General features: G+C 33.8%; 2 protein-coding genes and 1 non-coding gene across 12 annotated transcripts in view; 1 reads left to right on the top strand and 2 right to left on the bottom strand.

Moving 5' to 3' along the window:
- rsh (Rap GTPase activating protein radish) overlaps nt 1-14282 on the top strand; it is a 391302-nt gene extending 377020 nt beyond the window's left edge. For 7 of the 9 annotated variants that reach the window (XM_087353834.1, XM_087353839.1, XM_087353833.1 and 4 more), the window contains 7 exons: nt 1302-1453; nt 2624-2745; nt 3542-3724; nt 4365-4469; nt 4734-4970; nt 5208-5385; nt 5934-14282. In XM_087353834.1, coding sequence (XP_087209960.1) covers nt 1302-1453; nt 2624-2745; nt 3542-3724; nt 4365-4469; nt 4734-4970; nt 5208-5381 — 973 coding nt within the window. In that variant the 3' untranslated portion in view covers nt 5382-5385; nt 5934-14282. Of the gene's footprint in view, nt 1-1301; nt 1454-2623; nt 2746-3541; nt 3725-4364; nt 4470-4733; nt 4971-5207; nt 5386-5930 lie in introns of all 9 variants that reach the window. The other 2 variants (XR_015536567.1, XM_087353836.1) reach the window with 2 other exon arrangements.
- On the bottom strand, nt 12077-18144 carry LOC110828267 (uncharacterized). 2 transcript variants are annotated; one of them, XM_022060820.2, is made up of 3 exons: nt 18059-18144; nt 17198-17410; nt 12077-16618 (listed from the first exon to the last, which is right to left on the bottom strand). In XM_022060820.2, exons 2-3 carry the CDS (start codon nt 17407-17409, stop codon nt 15133-15135), a joined length of 1698 nt encoding a protein of 565 aa, XP_021916512.2. In that variant the 5' UTR covers nt 17410; nt 18059-18144; the 3' UTR covers nt 12077-15132. The 2 variants fall into 2 exon arrangements, with proteins under 2 accessions (XP_021916512.2, XP_021916511.2); XM_022060819.2 differs by lacking the exon at nt 18059-18144 and adding an exon at nt 17543-17835.
- Nucleotides 18121-18210, bottom strand: TRNAI-UAU (transfer RNA isoleucine (anticodon UAU)). The gene is given in 2 exon segments: nt 18121-18156; nt 18173-18210. It is a non-coding gene; the product is annotated as a tRNA-Ile (tRNA).
- Nucleotides 18211-18301: the final 91 nt, after the last annotated feature.

Genomic DNA, 18301 nt, shown 5'->3' with positions numbered 1-18301 from the left:
GCGTCAAGATGCTACACACTTAATCATGTCCGAACAGGTATGAATTTAATTGCCATCCTTTAAAAAATCATTAACAACCAAGTTTTATAAAGCAATTGTTCCTCCGTCATTTATATTTTCAGTTGCTAGTAATTCTAGCCCAAATTTCTCTCGTAAATATCTGTCAGTTGATACATACTTGTAGGTGTGTAAATGATAACTATGAAAGACATTCATAAAATAACTTACACAAAATAATAAAATGTTTCACTTTTGTTATCCAAGATCCAACTTTTTCCAGTTTTGTAAGTGCATCTATGCAGAAATAAAAAAATCTGATAATTAGATAAAAATGAAGAAATTATAGAACAGAAAGATAAGGTGAACAAATGAGGCATTTATATTCTTATCTACAGTGGAAGTTGTTTGCTTCGAGTTTCCAGAGTGGAAAATACATTACTGATATTTAGTGTGTTCAGTGTATCTGAAGTGTATAAGTGATTGTTGAAACATAACCTCTCTTTATGAAAGGTTAATTTATTACTCACTGACTCTGACTATACGTCTTTTGTTAAAGTCATGTGTACCTAATCTGTAACTGTCTAAAACATATTAATTTCAAGTTGATGAAGTGGATCAAATAAATTCAGTGCATATATTATTCATATGTAATCACATAGACCAGTGGTATTTAACCTGGGGTACGCGAAGACATCTTAGGAGTTACGTGAAATTTAAAAAAATATATATATTATTTTATGATAAACACTGAATAATCAGTAATGTAATTTATTTAATTTATTTTAGATGTATATTATATACTATGTATAACTTGAATTATACACCAACAACTTTGGGGGTATAAAGTTGAAGAGAAATTGTATCTGGCAGTACGCGGCAAGTTGAATACCACTGACGTAGACCATCCAGTGTTGCTTCTTCTTGATAATTTGTACCGTTACTTTTATATTTAACATTTGTATATTTTTTGTTGGTTTTACACGCAAAAGATGTTCCTGTAACATGAACACCATAATATTCTGATGGGATGTGTATTATTCACAAATCTGGTTCAAGGTAAAAATTACTTGGTCACGTCATTAAGTGGAAGAACGCTGACAATCACTAATGCACTTTCTTAGGCATAATTTCTTTTTAATGTCATTCGAAATAATAGAGTGTAAGATGAGAAATGCCACATTTTCAGTGAGGGCCATTCTTTGCTTTGTTGTGCTTGTTTGTGTTGTCCCATTCCTAACCTCAAACGAGCGCCTGTTGTTTTGTGTGTGTGGTGAGGAGCTGTGCCTTGTCTCACTCTACAGGCCCAAAAGCGTACCTAGCTCACCCATGGTGAAGCGAGCATTTTCTCGCCTTGGCAACCTGACAGCTGGTTGGGGCCGATCCATTCGCAAGCAGCACTCCCAACTCACTGCCGACGACAAGAAGAAGTGGTCCTCCTCACAGGACTGCTCCAGTGAGCTACCTATCAATAAATAGTTGTACCATCTCAGCACTTGGCTTTCAGACAATTTCCTATTTGATAACTCTGAAACTTGTTATTGTGGAATGTGGAGGTTTATCAGTTGCACAGAAATTCACTTTATTACAAAGTGTTTTCTTGCACAACCACATAGAATACATTGTAAGAGTAAAAATATAAATCTTCCAGTACACGGATCGTAGCTTGTATTCAGTAATCAGCTGATGGTTGCTTGTTGGTTGTTCCCATCTTTCTTCGTATACAACATTTCAGTATTGTCTCCTTTTACGAAGTTTGGATGAAGACAGTCCTTCAGTAGTATTTACATATTTATTGACAAATATTAGCATTCTGACTTTGGTACTTTTAGCAACAGATATTTAAATTTGTTCTGATAGCCAAGAACTGAGACGGATAAACAAACACCATATAATTTATTCATTCATCTGTGCTTTGAAGACATGTCATATTAGTATAAATTAAAACAATGGAACCATTTCCTTACGGTTTCTCATTTGTTGAATTTGCTTTATGTTATTCTCAAAAAAATGGTAAGTCGTAATTGGTATATTCTTCAAAACGAGGATAAGAATGCTGTATTATACTTTTAAAGGAATTAACTAGTATAGAAACTTTATCTTCTATTAATAATTATCATGGGAAGACCCCACTCCATGTTTCTGACTCCTGATATTAAGGGTATAAATCAGTTTTTGGAACCTTTAGTTAAAATAGATATGAATAGCCTGTTTTGATATTAAACGTGAGAATGCATCTCAGAAATGCAAAACATAATTTGATTTTTCATTGTATTGAATAAAAATACAGAGGAACCCTTGATTATAAGGCAGAACTGTAAAATCCATTCTGAAAATTCTGGTGTATGGTTTCAATGAGCAGTAAACTGGAATTTGAAAAACAGAGATGTTGCCTGTTTTTCCTTTGAACGAAAACGTCAGGTTATTAATTTTATTCATATATATGGTTTTCTCTGGGCTCTTATGTGCTGTTTACCAGACTAACTCACTTTCTAGTCGTAAAACCCAAACTTTAAACACAGTTTCTATTAAACATGAATTTATTAATCTCATACAATGTAACAAGAATGATCGTTAGTATAACTGAGTGTCTAGCAGTGTATAATGTGATGCTGTCTACCTGCAGATAAGGAAGGTAAAGATAAGGACAAGGAAGGGAAGTCACAGATTCCACAGCTTGCGGTCCCTCGACTCAGCGTCTGTGCTGATGCTCAGAAGGTGGACAGGACCAAGCTTGCACAGACTGAGGTATACGATTAATCATTAATGCTAGTTATTCCCACAAACACATCATATAAAGTCTGCAGTATCAGAAGAGATCATTAAGAGAAATTTTTAATTTTTAAAACCTTTCAGGACCTTCATCAAATTCAGTCTGATTTCACACAAATCAATTCAGCAAACCTAGTCAGACGTACTGTTACAATCTTGGCAGTCTTAAATTTTGAAAAACTAAAGTGACGTTTGCTTGGTGATTCTAATCTGTTCACGTGACTGAATTTTTCTGTTTGAGTGAATCCAACGTTAGGAAAGTCACATTAATCTTTAATGTTTGACTGAGTTTTTAAATTAAAGTAAAATAAATTGAACATTTTATGGTGAAGTGTCACATAGCTGGTTATGAAACTCTCCACCTTTTATGGAACCTGAAATTTCAGATAGCCAACCACTAAACCCTATCTTTAGCCAGACAAATCCAGTTCACATGTTTATATCTTATATATTTAAGACACATTTTAATATAATCCTCCCATCTATATGTAAGTCTCCTGAGTAGTCCCTTACTTCAGTTTTTCTGATTAATATTTTGTGTATATTTTTCATCTCACCACTGTGTGCCAGCTCCACTCATCTTACCCTCCTTGATTTCATTCACTTTATCATCGTGTTAATTTGGGAATTAGTACAGAACCATGTATCACATTTTTAACGCTTGTTCAGTTCATCTGTTTAATTTTCTGTCATTCCACATTCAAGGGTACTGTTACCAAAGCATTATCCAACTGCAGTACTGTTGTAACATATATTAATGTATGGTGTGCAGTTCCCAATAATAGAGTTTGACCCGGAGACATTCCGGATCCTGTTGGACTACCTCCACACAGGCTCCTGTCCGTTGACATGCTCGAATATCCCAGGGCTTATCTGTGCCGCAGAGCATTATGATCTTCCTGAGTTACTACAAGCATGCTTCCATCATGCAAAGCAGTTCCTTCGGATAGAAGTGGTAAGTCCAGTTGGTGCATTGCTGTTGGCCAACTTACCAGCAGAAATCAATGAAGTCTTCTTGGGTGATTACATATGTAAGTATGGAGTTAAAATCCAGCATTTTGGAGACTGTCTCTAGCAGTGCACCTGAGAAGACTATTGCATTCAGTTCTGTGAAGGCTTTAAATCTTACTTAGCAAAAATTAAGTTAATGTCAAAACCCCGACAATGCTTAAATGAGGATGCGGCTAATTGGCTTCAAATTTACAATATTTGGTGAAGTGGATTATTATTACTTTGAATGTTGATCTTTTAAAACTCAAACGTTCTTTCATCGTAATTTACAATACACTTATTAAAAATCTTATTATTTGTATGAACTCTCAGAAGACGGTATCAGTGGTTACCATACGATAACACACATGAAAGACAATCAAATAAAAAGACTGGTTTAAGTCATGCCAGTCTTTTATAGATTAGAAAGGATTAAATTGCTATATAGGAACATATATAACATATGAAAACTAAAATAATATTCAAAGTAAATAAAGTTATAGCTGTTTGCTGAAAACCATCATTCTTTCAACATTTGTTATTTCAGCAAGGAAAATATCTGAACTGATTACTTAGCAATCTGATTGAACTATTGTGTGTTACAGGTTTGCATCATGCTTTGCTCACTAGAAAACTATTATTGGAGGTATACTTCAGCCTCTGAACTCGTCAATATGATTCTTGCCTTTGTGGAGGGTAGAGCACACCAGGTAGAGCATAAGATGAACTATTTAATATTATTAACTTTCCTTCCATTCTCATTTTCATCTCCTTCTTATGTTTTATTTTCCTCTTCTTTCTAACCATCCTCAGATCTTCCTCTTTTTTTAACTTTTTCCTTCCTCTTTTTTTAACCAAGTAACTATTAACATTGCTTTGCACTCATATCAGTTATGATATTGGAAACTGAAAATGAAAGAAAGAAAATAAAGATATGGACGACATGATTATGTTGATATTTTTTGTTCATGAAGCTGTTTCAGGTGCAAGACTTCCTAATGCTATCTGAGTCAATGGTTCAGATGATAATGTGCCGCAACCTTGATGTGCCCGAGGTATGCAAGTTTGAAGCAATGCTGGGATGGGCACGCCACAAAATACGCACCAAGACATCGTCCAAAATGGATGCCAAGTTGGAATTCAAATGCATTATGGAGCGACTTGCTCGTGATCTCAAGCTTTATAGGATATCTCCTCAGGAACTCATCAAGGTTTGTCAGTTATGTTTCCCGACATTTCAGAATTACATTGAGTCTAGCGCGAGTGTAGAAGTGCGTGTGTCTTCGTATATGTCCCTAATTTAAGTTTATGTTCCTTTCAGAACTTTAAGGAAGTTGTTTGTTAATGTACCCACTTATTCAAACCTAGAGTACAACTTACAATTATGTGAGCATGGCCATTTCATTTGCCAAGCTATCAGTTCTGATGAAATTGTTGATTTTGTTCAGATTGTGCTACCAAGTAAAGCGATCAAGAATGAACGCATCCTGGAGACACTGATGTTCCAGGCGAACTCTGGCATGTATCGGGTACAAGACAGTTATCTGGCTGCATGCCAACAGAGGCTTCAGCAACAAGACTCAAGGATGAGTGAATGGGAATCCTTTGACTATGGCATGTAACGTGGTAAGTTTTTTTTCTCAACTATGCACTTTTTTGGTGGGTATTAAAGTGCGACTCCATGTTACATGGAATCGTGGGCATAGGCATTATGGCACATTGTGGGGTCTTTGCCATGCTTGATCCTTGAATCTCAGAGGGGACTCCTGCTTTCTAACTTTATTTAACTATAAATATAATTTATTTTGTTAAAATATGGTCTTAAACTCGCACATGTATGAGCACTTCTGGCATGTATAGGGCTGGTGTTCAGTGAGATGAGATGGTGACAGAGTATGAAGTATAATTGTTTATCAGCTTCAAAACAGTAAGCATTGCTACACTAATGAGTATCTGTCTGCCATACTGATATTTATATGCAAGGAACTGGATTTATGGAGGAATAAATTTGTAACCCATTCCACATAGTTCATCATCAATGCAACTAATCACAACATGTTTATATATAATATTGCTCAAGATTAATTTCTCAGTTGGTTAATTGCTTACACAAAATCATCACAGGCATGTTATTTGTATTGCTTATTCACTAAGTCGTCAATTTCTGTTAGCAGTTTAGCTACTCTTGTATGGTCCACTGGAAGAGCATCAGAAACTGCGTCATGTACTGGAAAATACTCGCAGCCCTTAGTGTGATCAGTGTTCTTGTGTTTGTTAAGAAGAGACAGTGCACTTGCACAAACACATAAAAACATCATCTTTCAACACAACAGGATGTGAAGAAAGACAACAGAATTTACGTCCAAAATGTAGCATATGTACTCATTAATTTTAGCTTAATGTATATTTTCTCTCCCATTCCTTATTAAATTACATACAAATATCTCAAGAGAGGGAGAGAGAGAGAAAGAGAAGGCATAATTTCTTCATACTTGCTGACAGTCCAGAGTGTGAACTACTTTGACAATATCCTCGCACAATTCCCAAGACTTCCCGAGCAGAATCCTGGATTACATAACCTTGGTGAGATCCTTAGGTTGGTAATTTTTGCACTTTTTATATAAATCATGTCTGTGTATCTCAGACAGAATAAAACTTCCAGTCATTGAATGGAAACAATCTTGCTAGTTTTCACAGTGATACATCATAAAATTTGCTGGCCCTTTGTTACATCTTGGATCTATGTCATCTTTTAGGACCATCTTCAGCAACTTAACTGAATTTCTGATTTACTGCCTGTTTTATTGCGGTGAACGCCATGGAGTCATTTCCCAAATGCAACAAAGCTTCATTTTATGAAAAATATTGTGATACATAGCAGAAATTTCTAATACCAGTTAACATTCTTATAAAAAAATATTATGTTGACTTCTACTGCAGTTAATTCATTGAAGTGACATTTATTGTAATTACGACCATGACATTTAAGGTATTAGATCTCTATATTTTGCCATTAACTGTAATGTTTCCTTTTATGTTAAAGTGACAGCAGATACGTCAGACATCTGAAAAACAGCTACGTTTTAACTATCGCAGTAGGTGTATATATAAGTATATGATGTGCAGTTACAGTTGATACCATCAGACTTGTGCTTTTTGACAGTGACTGTAGTTTTATGTCAGTAGGTGTTTCTGTTCCATCAAAACTATCTCTTGTGTTTGTTACATGCAGTAACTGTATGTCAGTGTTCATTGATGTTCATCACTATAGCATTTTATTATGCGTACAAGGTTGTTGAAAGATGTACTGCATCACCTGTTGAATGTGAGTAATGTACAGCTGTGGGAAGTATTTGATTTGCCTGTTGCCAAATTTTACATATTTTAAATATCACATTTGTTACATTACACGTTAACTATATGAATTTATAAGGGGGCTAATGACAAGTCATGATGTAGAGGTCTAATAATGTATTTTGTAAATAGAGCTGGCTGTTGTAAAATCACATTCTGGGAAGAGAGGTGATTTTAATTGAAAACATTGAATGTCAGTATGTCCAGGGGTAAAATATTTGAAAGTTTTATTATTACCAGTGTCACTACACAAATAATCAATTTAAGGTTACATCCAGTATAAACCCTTTTTTTTATTTCTTTAGCTCACTGAATAGTTCTAGTGTGAAATTAATATAGTGATGGAATATTACACATGTTTTTGCCCAACTTAAACTGGTGCCCTCTATAACACAGTTTACGGGGTCCGTATTGTAAAATCATGTTACAGTAAAGACTGCATTATAACCAGATTTTTAGTCCAAACTACATGAATTCCATAATGAAATTACACTTCATAGGAAGTCATAGTGTGGTTCCATATTTTACAGTCAAAAGTTTTTTTATCAGAACAGACCATTTTATTACACCAATTTTAAAAATCAATTGGGGATAAAAGTATAATAATGAAGGATTGAATTAAAATTACAGCTATGCAAGAAATTAAATGAAATATCAGCACTTTCAAGAAGGCTGAAAGATGTTCTTATTTGCCTGGTAAAAATTCAGTCAGTCTGGAAAAGTCCAAGAATAATATGCAGAGAGAATACAATAGAGCCAAGAACTTTTAGAAAACTGTTAACAGGTTTGGTTGATTAAAACTATACAGTATAAAAAATACTGCTTGTACATTATAAAATACACCAAGTTTAAATGAAGTATTAAGAACTGAACAAGAAGCGATAAGATATGAAAAGATTTCGAAAAGTAGAAACAGTAAAAGAAAAATTGCTGAAATTAAACATTTTGTGACATGTGTATTTGATGTACATGGGTATTGATAGGATTCAATTTAGATCATAAAAATTAAGGTCATCTTAATACAACTTATATAAGAATGAAGAAGGGAAGTTGTGGATTTGGCGAAAGACTCTGGACTATTATTCAGAATGATCTTGGTTTGATCCCCTGTCAAATCTGTGTGTAAATTCTGCTTACAATTAAAGTCGTCACTTCTAAGAAAGGTAACATTTCAGCTGGAAAAAGTGAAGTTCAGAGCACTCAGACTGGATGGCCCCTCTGCTGACTAATATCTTCATACTCACCTCCATAATGGTGGTAATGGAATTCAACCCAAGGCCCTCCCTCCAAGGGGATATTAGGTATCAACCAACAAAAATTAAAATATTCAATAAGCAAACATCCTTTCATAGAAAATCTAAGAATAATATATATTTACCAGCTAAGCAACTAAAATATACAAACAGATAGGATCATTTGGTTTGGAACCAAATTCTTCAAGTTTTGAAATTATTTTAAACAACATTTTATTTATATAAATATTAGCAAAACAGGATCCAAGAAGTAAGCTGAATATCATGCAAATTCTTGGGTCCAATCTTCCTATGCATGTGACAGTATGAAATAATAATGGTCTTTTTGCATAATTTTTGAATGCAATAAATTTGCCCAGAAATATCAAAATGATGAGGTTTAAATTACATATTGTCAAATGATACTGGTAGTATTAAGACTCTTTATGTACATGAACTGTGGTTTTAGATTACACTTCTTCCATGTTTGCCCATTCACTGATTTGTGCAAAGAACAGGTGTGCCAATTGTACAAAAATTATGTACACCTGGACCTTGATGTGTCTGCTCATTTCTTTCCTGTGAATCTCTTAAACAGTGTCTGGCTGCTTGGATGAATGGATCACAGCTTCCTGTCTCCCAGAGTGTTACAATATATTGTTGTAGGTTTGTAAAGTTTCTATCTTAATCACATGCTGCACATGTATATGGAACACACACACATATTATATTCATACATATATTTTTAAGTACATGATAGTGTTGAAAAGATGAGTTTGAAAATTTTATATGAAAATTTATAAAAAATTACTGAAAGAAAAAAGCTGTCTGTGAGTGCTTGATTTATTATATGGTAATGTGATATACAAGTAGGATTAAACCCATAAAAAACTGACATCTGTTTGTGTTTTTGTAGGCATTCCAGAGGTTGGAGGCCATATTGTTAAACAGTATCCTATGTAAGTTGTAAACACACAACCAGTTCATATATTTAAAGCAGAGGTTTAATGCAAGTTACCTACTGTACACAAAAATGGCCTATTATTATAAGTGTATCTTCCAGTAATTTGGGGTGAGGGGTGATGTGGGGGACAGTATCTGTAATATATTAAATTAGACTGGATTTTAAAATAAATGATATTTCTTGAAGTCCCTTATATTATGTCTTAGAATATGACAAATTGTAGAATTTACTTACTCAGGTATACAGATGTTAAAAATTTACAAGAAAGATTAACACGTCAAGTGCTTATAAAAGCAAGCTGGTTTCCCTAATGAAGGGATTAAAAAATATATTAATGTACAGTAAAACCCATTATCAAGGAAAGCAATATTTTTACTTATATCATTATGAAGAAATAGTCGTTTGAATGCATTTGTCCTAGCAATTATAAAACTCTAAAGCAGATATTTGTTTATTTTAAACAGATTGCTCCTAATACAGAATGCCATTTTTTGGTAGAATCATTGTTACATTGAATTATACCTTGGCAAGTATCATGTTGACTGTGATGTATACATAGTTTTTTAATTTCCAGAATACAGTAATTTCATATATCCCATATGACAGTGAAATCTGATGTGAGGAACCACTTTAAGATATTTTGACAGTGTCAGCACTTAAATCACATTAATTTTCTGAAAGTGATATAATATAATACTTTAGTCCTACATATACATTTAAATTGCCTGGACTTCCCTTTATCTGTTCAATCTGTGATTGACAGGAGAAAGGATGGTTTGAAAATACTGCCAACATGTAACATCAGTTTTAGAAAACATTAAAAGAACTGAATCATAGTCTGTTAATATAATTAACTGTCATGAATTTCTTCTACTCAGTACTTAAAAAATTACATCACAACAAACAAATGAGGTATTCTTAAAGTGTTAATAATGGTAAAAAAAAATATTATGGGAATCTGTGCTGTCCACAATTTCATGTACCCTAAAGTAAAAACAATTTTTTTGTTCTGAAGTGAGTTATTTTGCAATATGAAAGTAACTTTTATTTTATTTTGTGAGTTAACAGAAACTATTCCATAAGTTTGCTGTCAAAATTTGTCCTAAAACATGGGTTTTACGGTGCCTGCAGTTTCATGCAACATATTAAAGTCTTTTAAAAAGATAAGTTGAAAATTTCCAAATAGTGTATACTGTATATCATTGAAGTGACAACACGTTATTTTGACTTGTTAGAACATACATTTGAAATTTATAAATACAGAGTAAACTGTTGTGAAGATCTTTCAACATACCGAAGCAATCAGTTTACATATATGGCCATTTTACTACATTAGGATGACAACAGATTTCAAAGATGGCCCCCTTTCCTCCTCATATCCTTAATCATTTATTTGTAAGAACCAACAGAAACTCATTCATTGTCACAAGACTTTTGAACACGTGTTCCAACAGGGTTGCAACCTATTAGAACAAATGTAATGGAGGAAATATTCTGCTTTGTTACATGTATGCAATGTAAATGATTATTTAACCTTTATCATCTGTGCACTGCATCTTATGTGTGATCCAGCTGGCCATGTGTCACACTAAAGTACTGTTAAATCATTAACCACAGAGCCAAGGTCCAGCCAACAGCCTTTTGATATGAGGACCTGAATCCCCTACTCCAGTTCAATAAAGGTTAACATTTCTTGTGCCCTCTAAAAACTCAGGTTTGTAACTAGTTTACTGTAAGAAAAATTTAAAATATACAAGAAATAAGAAAACTTTCTAAGGGATCAGACACGTTACACAGTAGTAGTCTCAAATGTAAAGTGATTTAACATGTGCAGTCCTATGTAGCGGAGCATACAGAGTCCGTTTCAGTAAGACTGAACTGTCACAGGACCTACTATATGGAGAGTCATCAAATGTGCATACGATCGACACAGTCAAAGTGCTGAATACAGGGTTAACATTACCTTTCGATTTGGAAGTGTTTCATCTTCATATATTCAGTGAGAAAAATCTTTGTATCTTCACTCCATAGTATGCATTTGAAACTTTATTGATCACATAATGCTCTCAAACTCACTCCTGATAGTAGTGGTACTGAGAATTTTAGAATAATGATGAATAATAAATTTACTTATTATATATCCCATTTCAGTTATATGGAAGGCACAAATCTATCTATATATTGAAAGGAAACAGAAGCATATTATTATGCACGTTATTTGAGTTGTAGCTTATATCACACATGAAACCCGAGTTCATATACAGTCTGGATTATACATTTTGATATTAAGGACTTCAAAGTTATGCCCATGAATGTTTGCACCTAGCAAGAACAAGGGTTAGTTCTTCAACTTCATATCATTTCAATGTTCCACACACAATAGACTTAAAGCTCTTCAGAACTTTAGTTCTATGACAAGCCCTCTTTGAATCTGGGCTCCTTCAACATATCAGTAAATTTATAAAACTATCATGAATGAGAAATCCCTATTAAATAATTAGGTAATTCCATAAAACACAGCCCTTCTTGAAAAATTAAAAACAATCAATGAACTAGTCGAGGAATTCCCCATTTATGGAACCAGAATGTTTATTGCCATGTTCAAAGCACCCCATTTAAAGTCTTTCTATTAATTTTTATCCAGTTACAGTATTGTTAGTTGAGTAAAGGTTAATTTAATAATTGGAATATTTCAGGAGCACTATTTTACAATTCACATGGGATTTCAAGGATTCTTTTTAGGACAGAATAAAAATAACAAAGCACATCATGTAACAAAGTATGTATTATAAGAGATGCAGTCAGAAACAGTAATGGTAATAAGTATATGTTTCATAACTTTAACTTAAGACATATGCTTAAGAATTAAAGTTCATTGTGATAAATCTGTGTTTTAAATCATACAGAAATGTGCTTGTATACATTGTAAAGTTTAAGTCTTGGTTCTTGTATTTTCATAACACGTTTCCTCCATGTGTTCATTTATGTACATTGTGGAAGCTTTTACATGTTGCTGAGTTGAAGTACTGGATGTTGGAAATTTTAAATTCTAGAGCAGGATAATGGTACTAAATTTAAAAGCCACTGACACTTGTTTCAGAAATTAACATTACATTTTTAAGGCAAATAAATCATTCTTCTATCACAATCTCATTATGGAACAGATTTCTTTATCTTTCAATGATAGCTGTCCATAGTACCTTTAGACAGAAAATATATGCAAATACATCAAGTTATATATTATGAGGTAGGGAAGAACATTTGCTGGATGTGGGCTCATCAGACAGTGATACAAGGAGACAAATGAGATATTAATGGATTTGAATACTTGCTTTGGTGTGTTATTTGATAACCTTTCTTGTTGTTTCAAATTAATAATTTTACAAATAGTGTACAGTTGTTATTACAGATTAGTTATACTGTGTTTCATATATCTATGACAGTAACATAATTGATTTTAAGCTCATACCTGCTCTAGGATTAACTAGAGAATTCATCTTTAGTTCTTTCCTCCATTATGGAAATAATTCTGTTGGTGGCAACTCTCATTAACATTCTGTCAGTAGGAGACACTAGCATGGCATCAAGTTAGTCTGTTCTACAAACAACATGGCCACAAGAAGGACAATATTTTTTGAGAACAGAATGCAATTACTTTACAGTACATTATTTTACTAGATAAAATGGGTATGTTATAAGTATGATTTTAGACAAAACAGAAAAGAGATAAGTTGACAGTTGACTAACCATAAAAGCATGTGACAGCTTTCATGCAACATTATAGTTATTGCCGAGTACTAGTTGTATCCTAAAGTGTAAATTCTGCAGTAAATTTCACATGAAAATTGTATAAAGATGCAAAATGGTTTGTTGGTGACAGCTCTGACTGATATTGCATCACCTATAACATAGTCAATTCTGTGAGATTCATTTTGCTTTAAAACTCCAGTAGAGTTTTGGAGTTTCATACAACAGGACTGAGGAACAGTCAATGAATTTATATTTTAATACATAACATAAACATCTGGTGCAATTCAAACCCAAAAATCCATTAAGGAAGCAGACAAAATCATGTTCTTTTTTTCCCCTTGACATTTATAAAAGGTTGCCAGGCAAACATAAAACTAAAATAAAACTATATCATCCACAAACGAAAAGTTGATGGTCTGTGAATGTGCTTCAGTCATAGTCTAAAGTCATTCTTAAAAAAAATAGTCTGCAATCACATAAATGTGTTATCTACTACATCATTTGATTATATGCATATTTATGAAAGTAGAGTATGCGCTTTCAAGAATAAATTATTAAATATATACACTGCAGCATCATGTTAATAAAAGTACATTCTGCAATGCCTGTCATTCCACCAAATATGATTTTAAATCAAAATTTGTATGGATCAGTTACAGTAAAAGCATTAACAAAATTGGAAATATTTATAATTTATTTTGAATATATGGCATGGAATCTGTCACAAGGAGGAAGATGTTATTGTCAATGCTGTGGTAGAGTTTTGTTACAATAAGACCTGGTATATTTTGACAGGCTAGCCTTGTGTATGACGTGTCTCTTATTTGAATGCAACAAGATTGATATGACATAACTAAGTGTCTTATACAGAGAATGAGACACACACGCTGTCCCATTGTTGTTGTTTATCGCTGTGCAGATGTATGTATCCTGTTATCTTCTGCAGTGTAACAGCAAACTTTTCTACAAATCAAAGTGAATCATATGTCTTTGTATTGCCAACTTTTTCTATAATGCAATACCCACATGGAAAGTGCCACAAAAATGGCATCATTAAAACAGAAAATCTTTGTCTTTATAAACAAAAAAGAAAATCACTAAAAATAAAAGCATATAATTGCATAAGCATGATCACGCAATAGCTGTAGATTTGGATGTGTGTGTGAGTTGTTGTGTGATTGTTTTGATGTGTCAATGAGAATTAAAATTTATTTAGATAATAAGTTTATGATAATTATGTATCCTAACCTATAATTTTATACTTCCATCCTTCCTCCATTCTACTAACTTTTGTATTTTAACTCATGCGAAGGTACACGGTTGCTATATATGACATCTTAGAAGTAATTCCTTCTTCTGTCATTACAGTGAATTAGGTATTAATAGCTATTCTCTAAAAAATGGCTAAAATAAGTGCCAGGGAAGTGCCCCAGCATTCAAATTCTGGCTTGACTACAGTTATATACAGAGTTCCAAAAATAATTATGTTAATTTCAAGGACAATGGATGCTATTAATGTCACCTGATTTTCTTTTATAAGGTAGTACAGGTCATTTTTATCCACCAGGTATGAATGTAGTGACACGTTGCACAGAACTGTCCAAATAATTTAGACTAGTCTGATATAAATCAAAAGTGGAATGTGTCAACAAATTTAAGTAAACTCAATATGGAATATCATTAAAGTCTGTTCAGCAGTTTTCAAGCTGTTACATGTGGACAGATTTGGCAAATCTAACAGGTACACTTTGCAACTTGCAGTTGTGAATGTACCTAAATAGCAAGAAAAATAACATGTTTTGTGTTTCAATACCTGCTGGGTGTTACTTATGGCTGTAGAGACTGATAATCCATAAACGGCAAGAAATACATGAAATATCAGGCTACTGTAAGTAAATAGCATACATAAATTCCACCTTAGAGCATTCAACCCATATATTCAAATTAATATTATGAATACAGCTTGTGAATACTCCATTAATATAAAAATAAACTTTCATTAATAAGTTGTGAAAGCTTCAACCTAATCAACTCTGAATATTCGGGGAATTACGTATAAGACATGTAATATAGCTATATGGTTTTACATAATTCTTTATACCAGTCACCATCATTCATCAGAAACTGCTTAACTTGTGATTGTGAGAGCACATAATTTGTAATGACATCTAATGATACCTTCTGATTTCCTTCCCCACTCTGTGATCCTTTCTTTATTATTACAAATGTCCTTTGTTGTGTCTGACCACTCTGTACAACCACTTTATTTTCTCCCCCTATTTCATCTGATTTTTCTTTCCATGGGCTCTTTCCAGTGAAAACTTCAATATTCTTTTGTATATGTTCATGAAGTTTTTCACCTTCCACTTTAGTTTTCATTCCTTTTCCCTTTATTATTCTTTCTTTCATAATAATTTTTTCAATAATCCTATCTCGAGCATCTGCTTTCCATATTTTCTTTATTGTTAGTTGCTTCGCTTTAGGCGCATCTACTTTCTGTTTTTCTTTTACCTTCACTTTCATCGGCTTTTGTTCAAGGGTACGCTTTGCTATTCTCTTCATTCCCCCTTCATTAGAAGTTGTTGATTGTACATTTCCTGGTTTTGTGATTCCAACATGGACCTCAAGATCATGATAAAAGAGGTGACATTTTGTTTCAAAAGATTTGCCACAAGTATGGCATTTATATGGTAAAGGCGTCTCTTGAGATGTAGATGATGTCATTCGCTCAGGAAACTTAATTGTTTCAGATGCACTTCCTTCCTCTTTCTTTGATATGCTGGATTCAAAATAATCATCACCTTGCTGTAAAAATTCAGGCTCTTTGTTATGGTCTTGAGAGTCACTTCCTGAAGTAAACAATTCTTCAGATACAACATATACATTCTGGTCAGAAGTGACACTGCCGTGTTTCTGAATTTCATGCATCGAAACATCTGTCTCTGAACTGAAAATTTTCTTGCACAGATGGCACATGTACACACTAATATGCTCCTCTGTGGTGTCCTGTTTGCTATTAACATTATCAGTATTAGCGTCTACTTCCCGGCCATGTTTAATTTCATGTTGCAGTGAATCACTCAATGAACTGAAAATTTCTGTACATAACCTGCATCTATATTGCTCCTCAGGTTTCTGTTCTGCTTGTTCATTTCCATCTTGCTCCTGTCCCATGTTGCAAATGCCTGTTTGTTCCTTATGTGAATTTCTCATGTTAAGAGCCTCTGCCCGTGGATTCCTATCATGTATCTCAGTCTGATATACACCATTCTTAGAACTGAAAATTTCCTCACACTGACCTCGCATCTGTAATGACGGTTTCTTAATTTGGTTAGTTTGTGATGTTCCAACATGTTCATGGTTTTTGAGCTCATGTGAAAACAACTCATGGGCACTGAGGAAAATCTCATTGCACAGTTGACATTTGTATGATTTGGTTGCACCACGTTGTGAGTTAACAGCAAGAGATTTTGTTTCTTCTGGAAATTTTTGGCTACACTGCGCTGGTTCTTGTATGTGTTCATCACAACCATCCAATGCTGCAGCCTCATTCTGAATCCTGAAATAAATTGGATGCATTTATGCTTCCTACAACCACATACTTAACAGTACATAATTGGCTGTTATTCTTAAAGGTAGGTCAGATGCATAAACAGTCCTGAGGGATGTTCCCTGTACAGTATTAGAAGTCACAGTACAGTTAGCAATTGATCACTTTTTTCTGTGCAAATCATGGGTAACTGGCATACATTTTAAACATACCTCAGCCAAGTTAAATGTTATATAAGACATACATAGAAACATTTAGGTATTGCTGAGAGTTGGAAGACATAATTTACTGATTTTGCTCAAAACTGATATGCTTAATATTCTTCTTTAAGTGGCAGACCTGATGCACTGAATTTTCTCTCGGACAGTAGAATTAAAGCAAACTGTTAAACAGGTTCCTAAATTTACCAATTTTGTTTATAACAAATTATTCTTACCCATCAAGTTAGGTCCAATGTATTAATATATAGAGGCTGAACTGTCCTACAACATAGGAGGCAGATGATCTGGAGACAAATAGTACAGTTTACACTGAACATAATGATCATTGTTATTTTATAAATAAATGTTTTACATGCAATAGCAATACCTGTTTAAAGTTTCAAGGATGAGCGGGACATCCCCATCATGTGAGTAATGATTAAAAATAGTTGGCACAGCATTATGCACAAGTTTTCTCCTCTGTTCATTCAAAAAGTAATGCATTTCAAAATGCTCTGCACAAACAATATATGAACATAATTCATTCATGTCTTTGCTCAGCAGATCCACTCTTCCTAAGTTTACAATCCATTCCCACATTCTGAAAATTAAGAGGGCAGTATTAGTGAGAATTATGCATACATATAAAGTGGAATTATTATTAATGCTCTACGTATTGCTTAAAAATTATCAGAGGTTTATAATAAACTAGACAAGTACACATTTCACAGACCTCTCAGAACTGTTACATGGTAATCGAAAAAACTTTAAGCCTGGCCTGTTTGTTCTGTTATTTCCACAACTAATTGCACAGCAATTGTAAATAACCATTTTTAGGTTAGGAGAAACACTAGGGAAAAGATGTGCACATAGAGAAGCGAAACTCAGCACGCGTGTTTTGTTTTCAAATGTTCAATTGCATTTTTGCAGTATAACCAACGTCACAAAATATTGTTATGCGGTATTTCAAAGCACAAACGAAAACTGTTGAATGAGAGGGGTGGATATCAGATTCGAGAGGGGAAGCAAACCAGGTAACGATACTAGATCATTGTTGCAAACCTTTGGGAGATTGACTCTTACTTCTGTTTCTCCAAGTACCTGCGCTGATAAGTAAAAAAGTGTTTGGTGTCGAGCCTGTGGTTTCCAGTGAATTTATTTTTAATTTTGTTAGTATAGAAGACATACCCAACGTTTTCTAAGGGCTGTAACGTGTCACAATATGTATTCTTTTATGACGTTTACTTACAAGCTCCAAAATTGGTCGCAACCGGGTAACTAACTAAATATTGGTGAATGATACAAAACACTTTCCCCAGGTGAGGCTCGAACTCACAACCCCGGCATTCCTCAGATACTGTCATATAAGTACCGTGCGCTAACCGATTGCGCCACTGGGGAATGCGATAAAGTAGCCCACATCGTACTGTTGTACATAGCCTATTACAATTCTTAATCAGTAGATACTTAATCGTATGCCGTCTTTGTCACC

This window comes from Zootermopsis nevadensis, unplaced genomic scaffold (assembly GCF_977971745.1).
Source record: "Zootermopsis nevadensis isolate Lab colony 2312 unplaced genomic scaffold, Znev_1.0 Znev_ptg000022l, whole genome shotgun sequence".
Lineage (NCBI taxonomy): Eukaryota > Metazoa > Arthropoda > Insecta > Blattodea > Termopsidae > Zootermopsis > Zootermopsis nevadensis.
The sequence above is the reverse complement of the archived record's forward strand: the minus strand, read 5'-3'. Positions and strand labels throughout refer to the sequence as shown.

Coding starts and splice junctions, on each gene's coding strand:
- LOC110828267 (XM_022060819.2), bottom strand. CDS start 17,640: ATGGTTATTTACAATTGCTGTGCAATTAGTTGTGGAAATAACAGAACA. Junction 17,411..17,542: donor CCATGTAACAGTTCTGAGAG/GTCTGTGAAATG, acceptor CTTAATTTTCAG/AATGTGGGAATGGATTGTAA. Junction 16,619..17,197: donor ATCCTTGAAACTTTAAACAG/GTATTGCTATTG, acceptor AATTTATTTCAG/GATTCAGAATGAGGCTGCAG.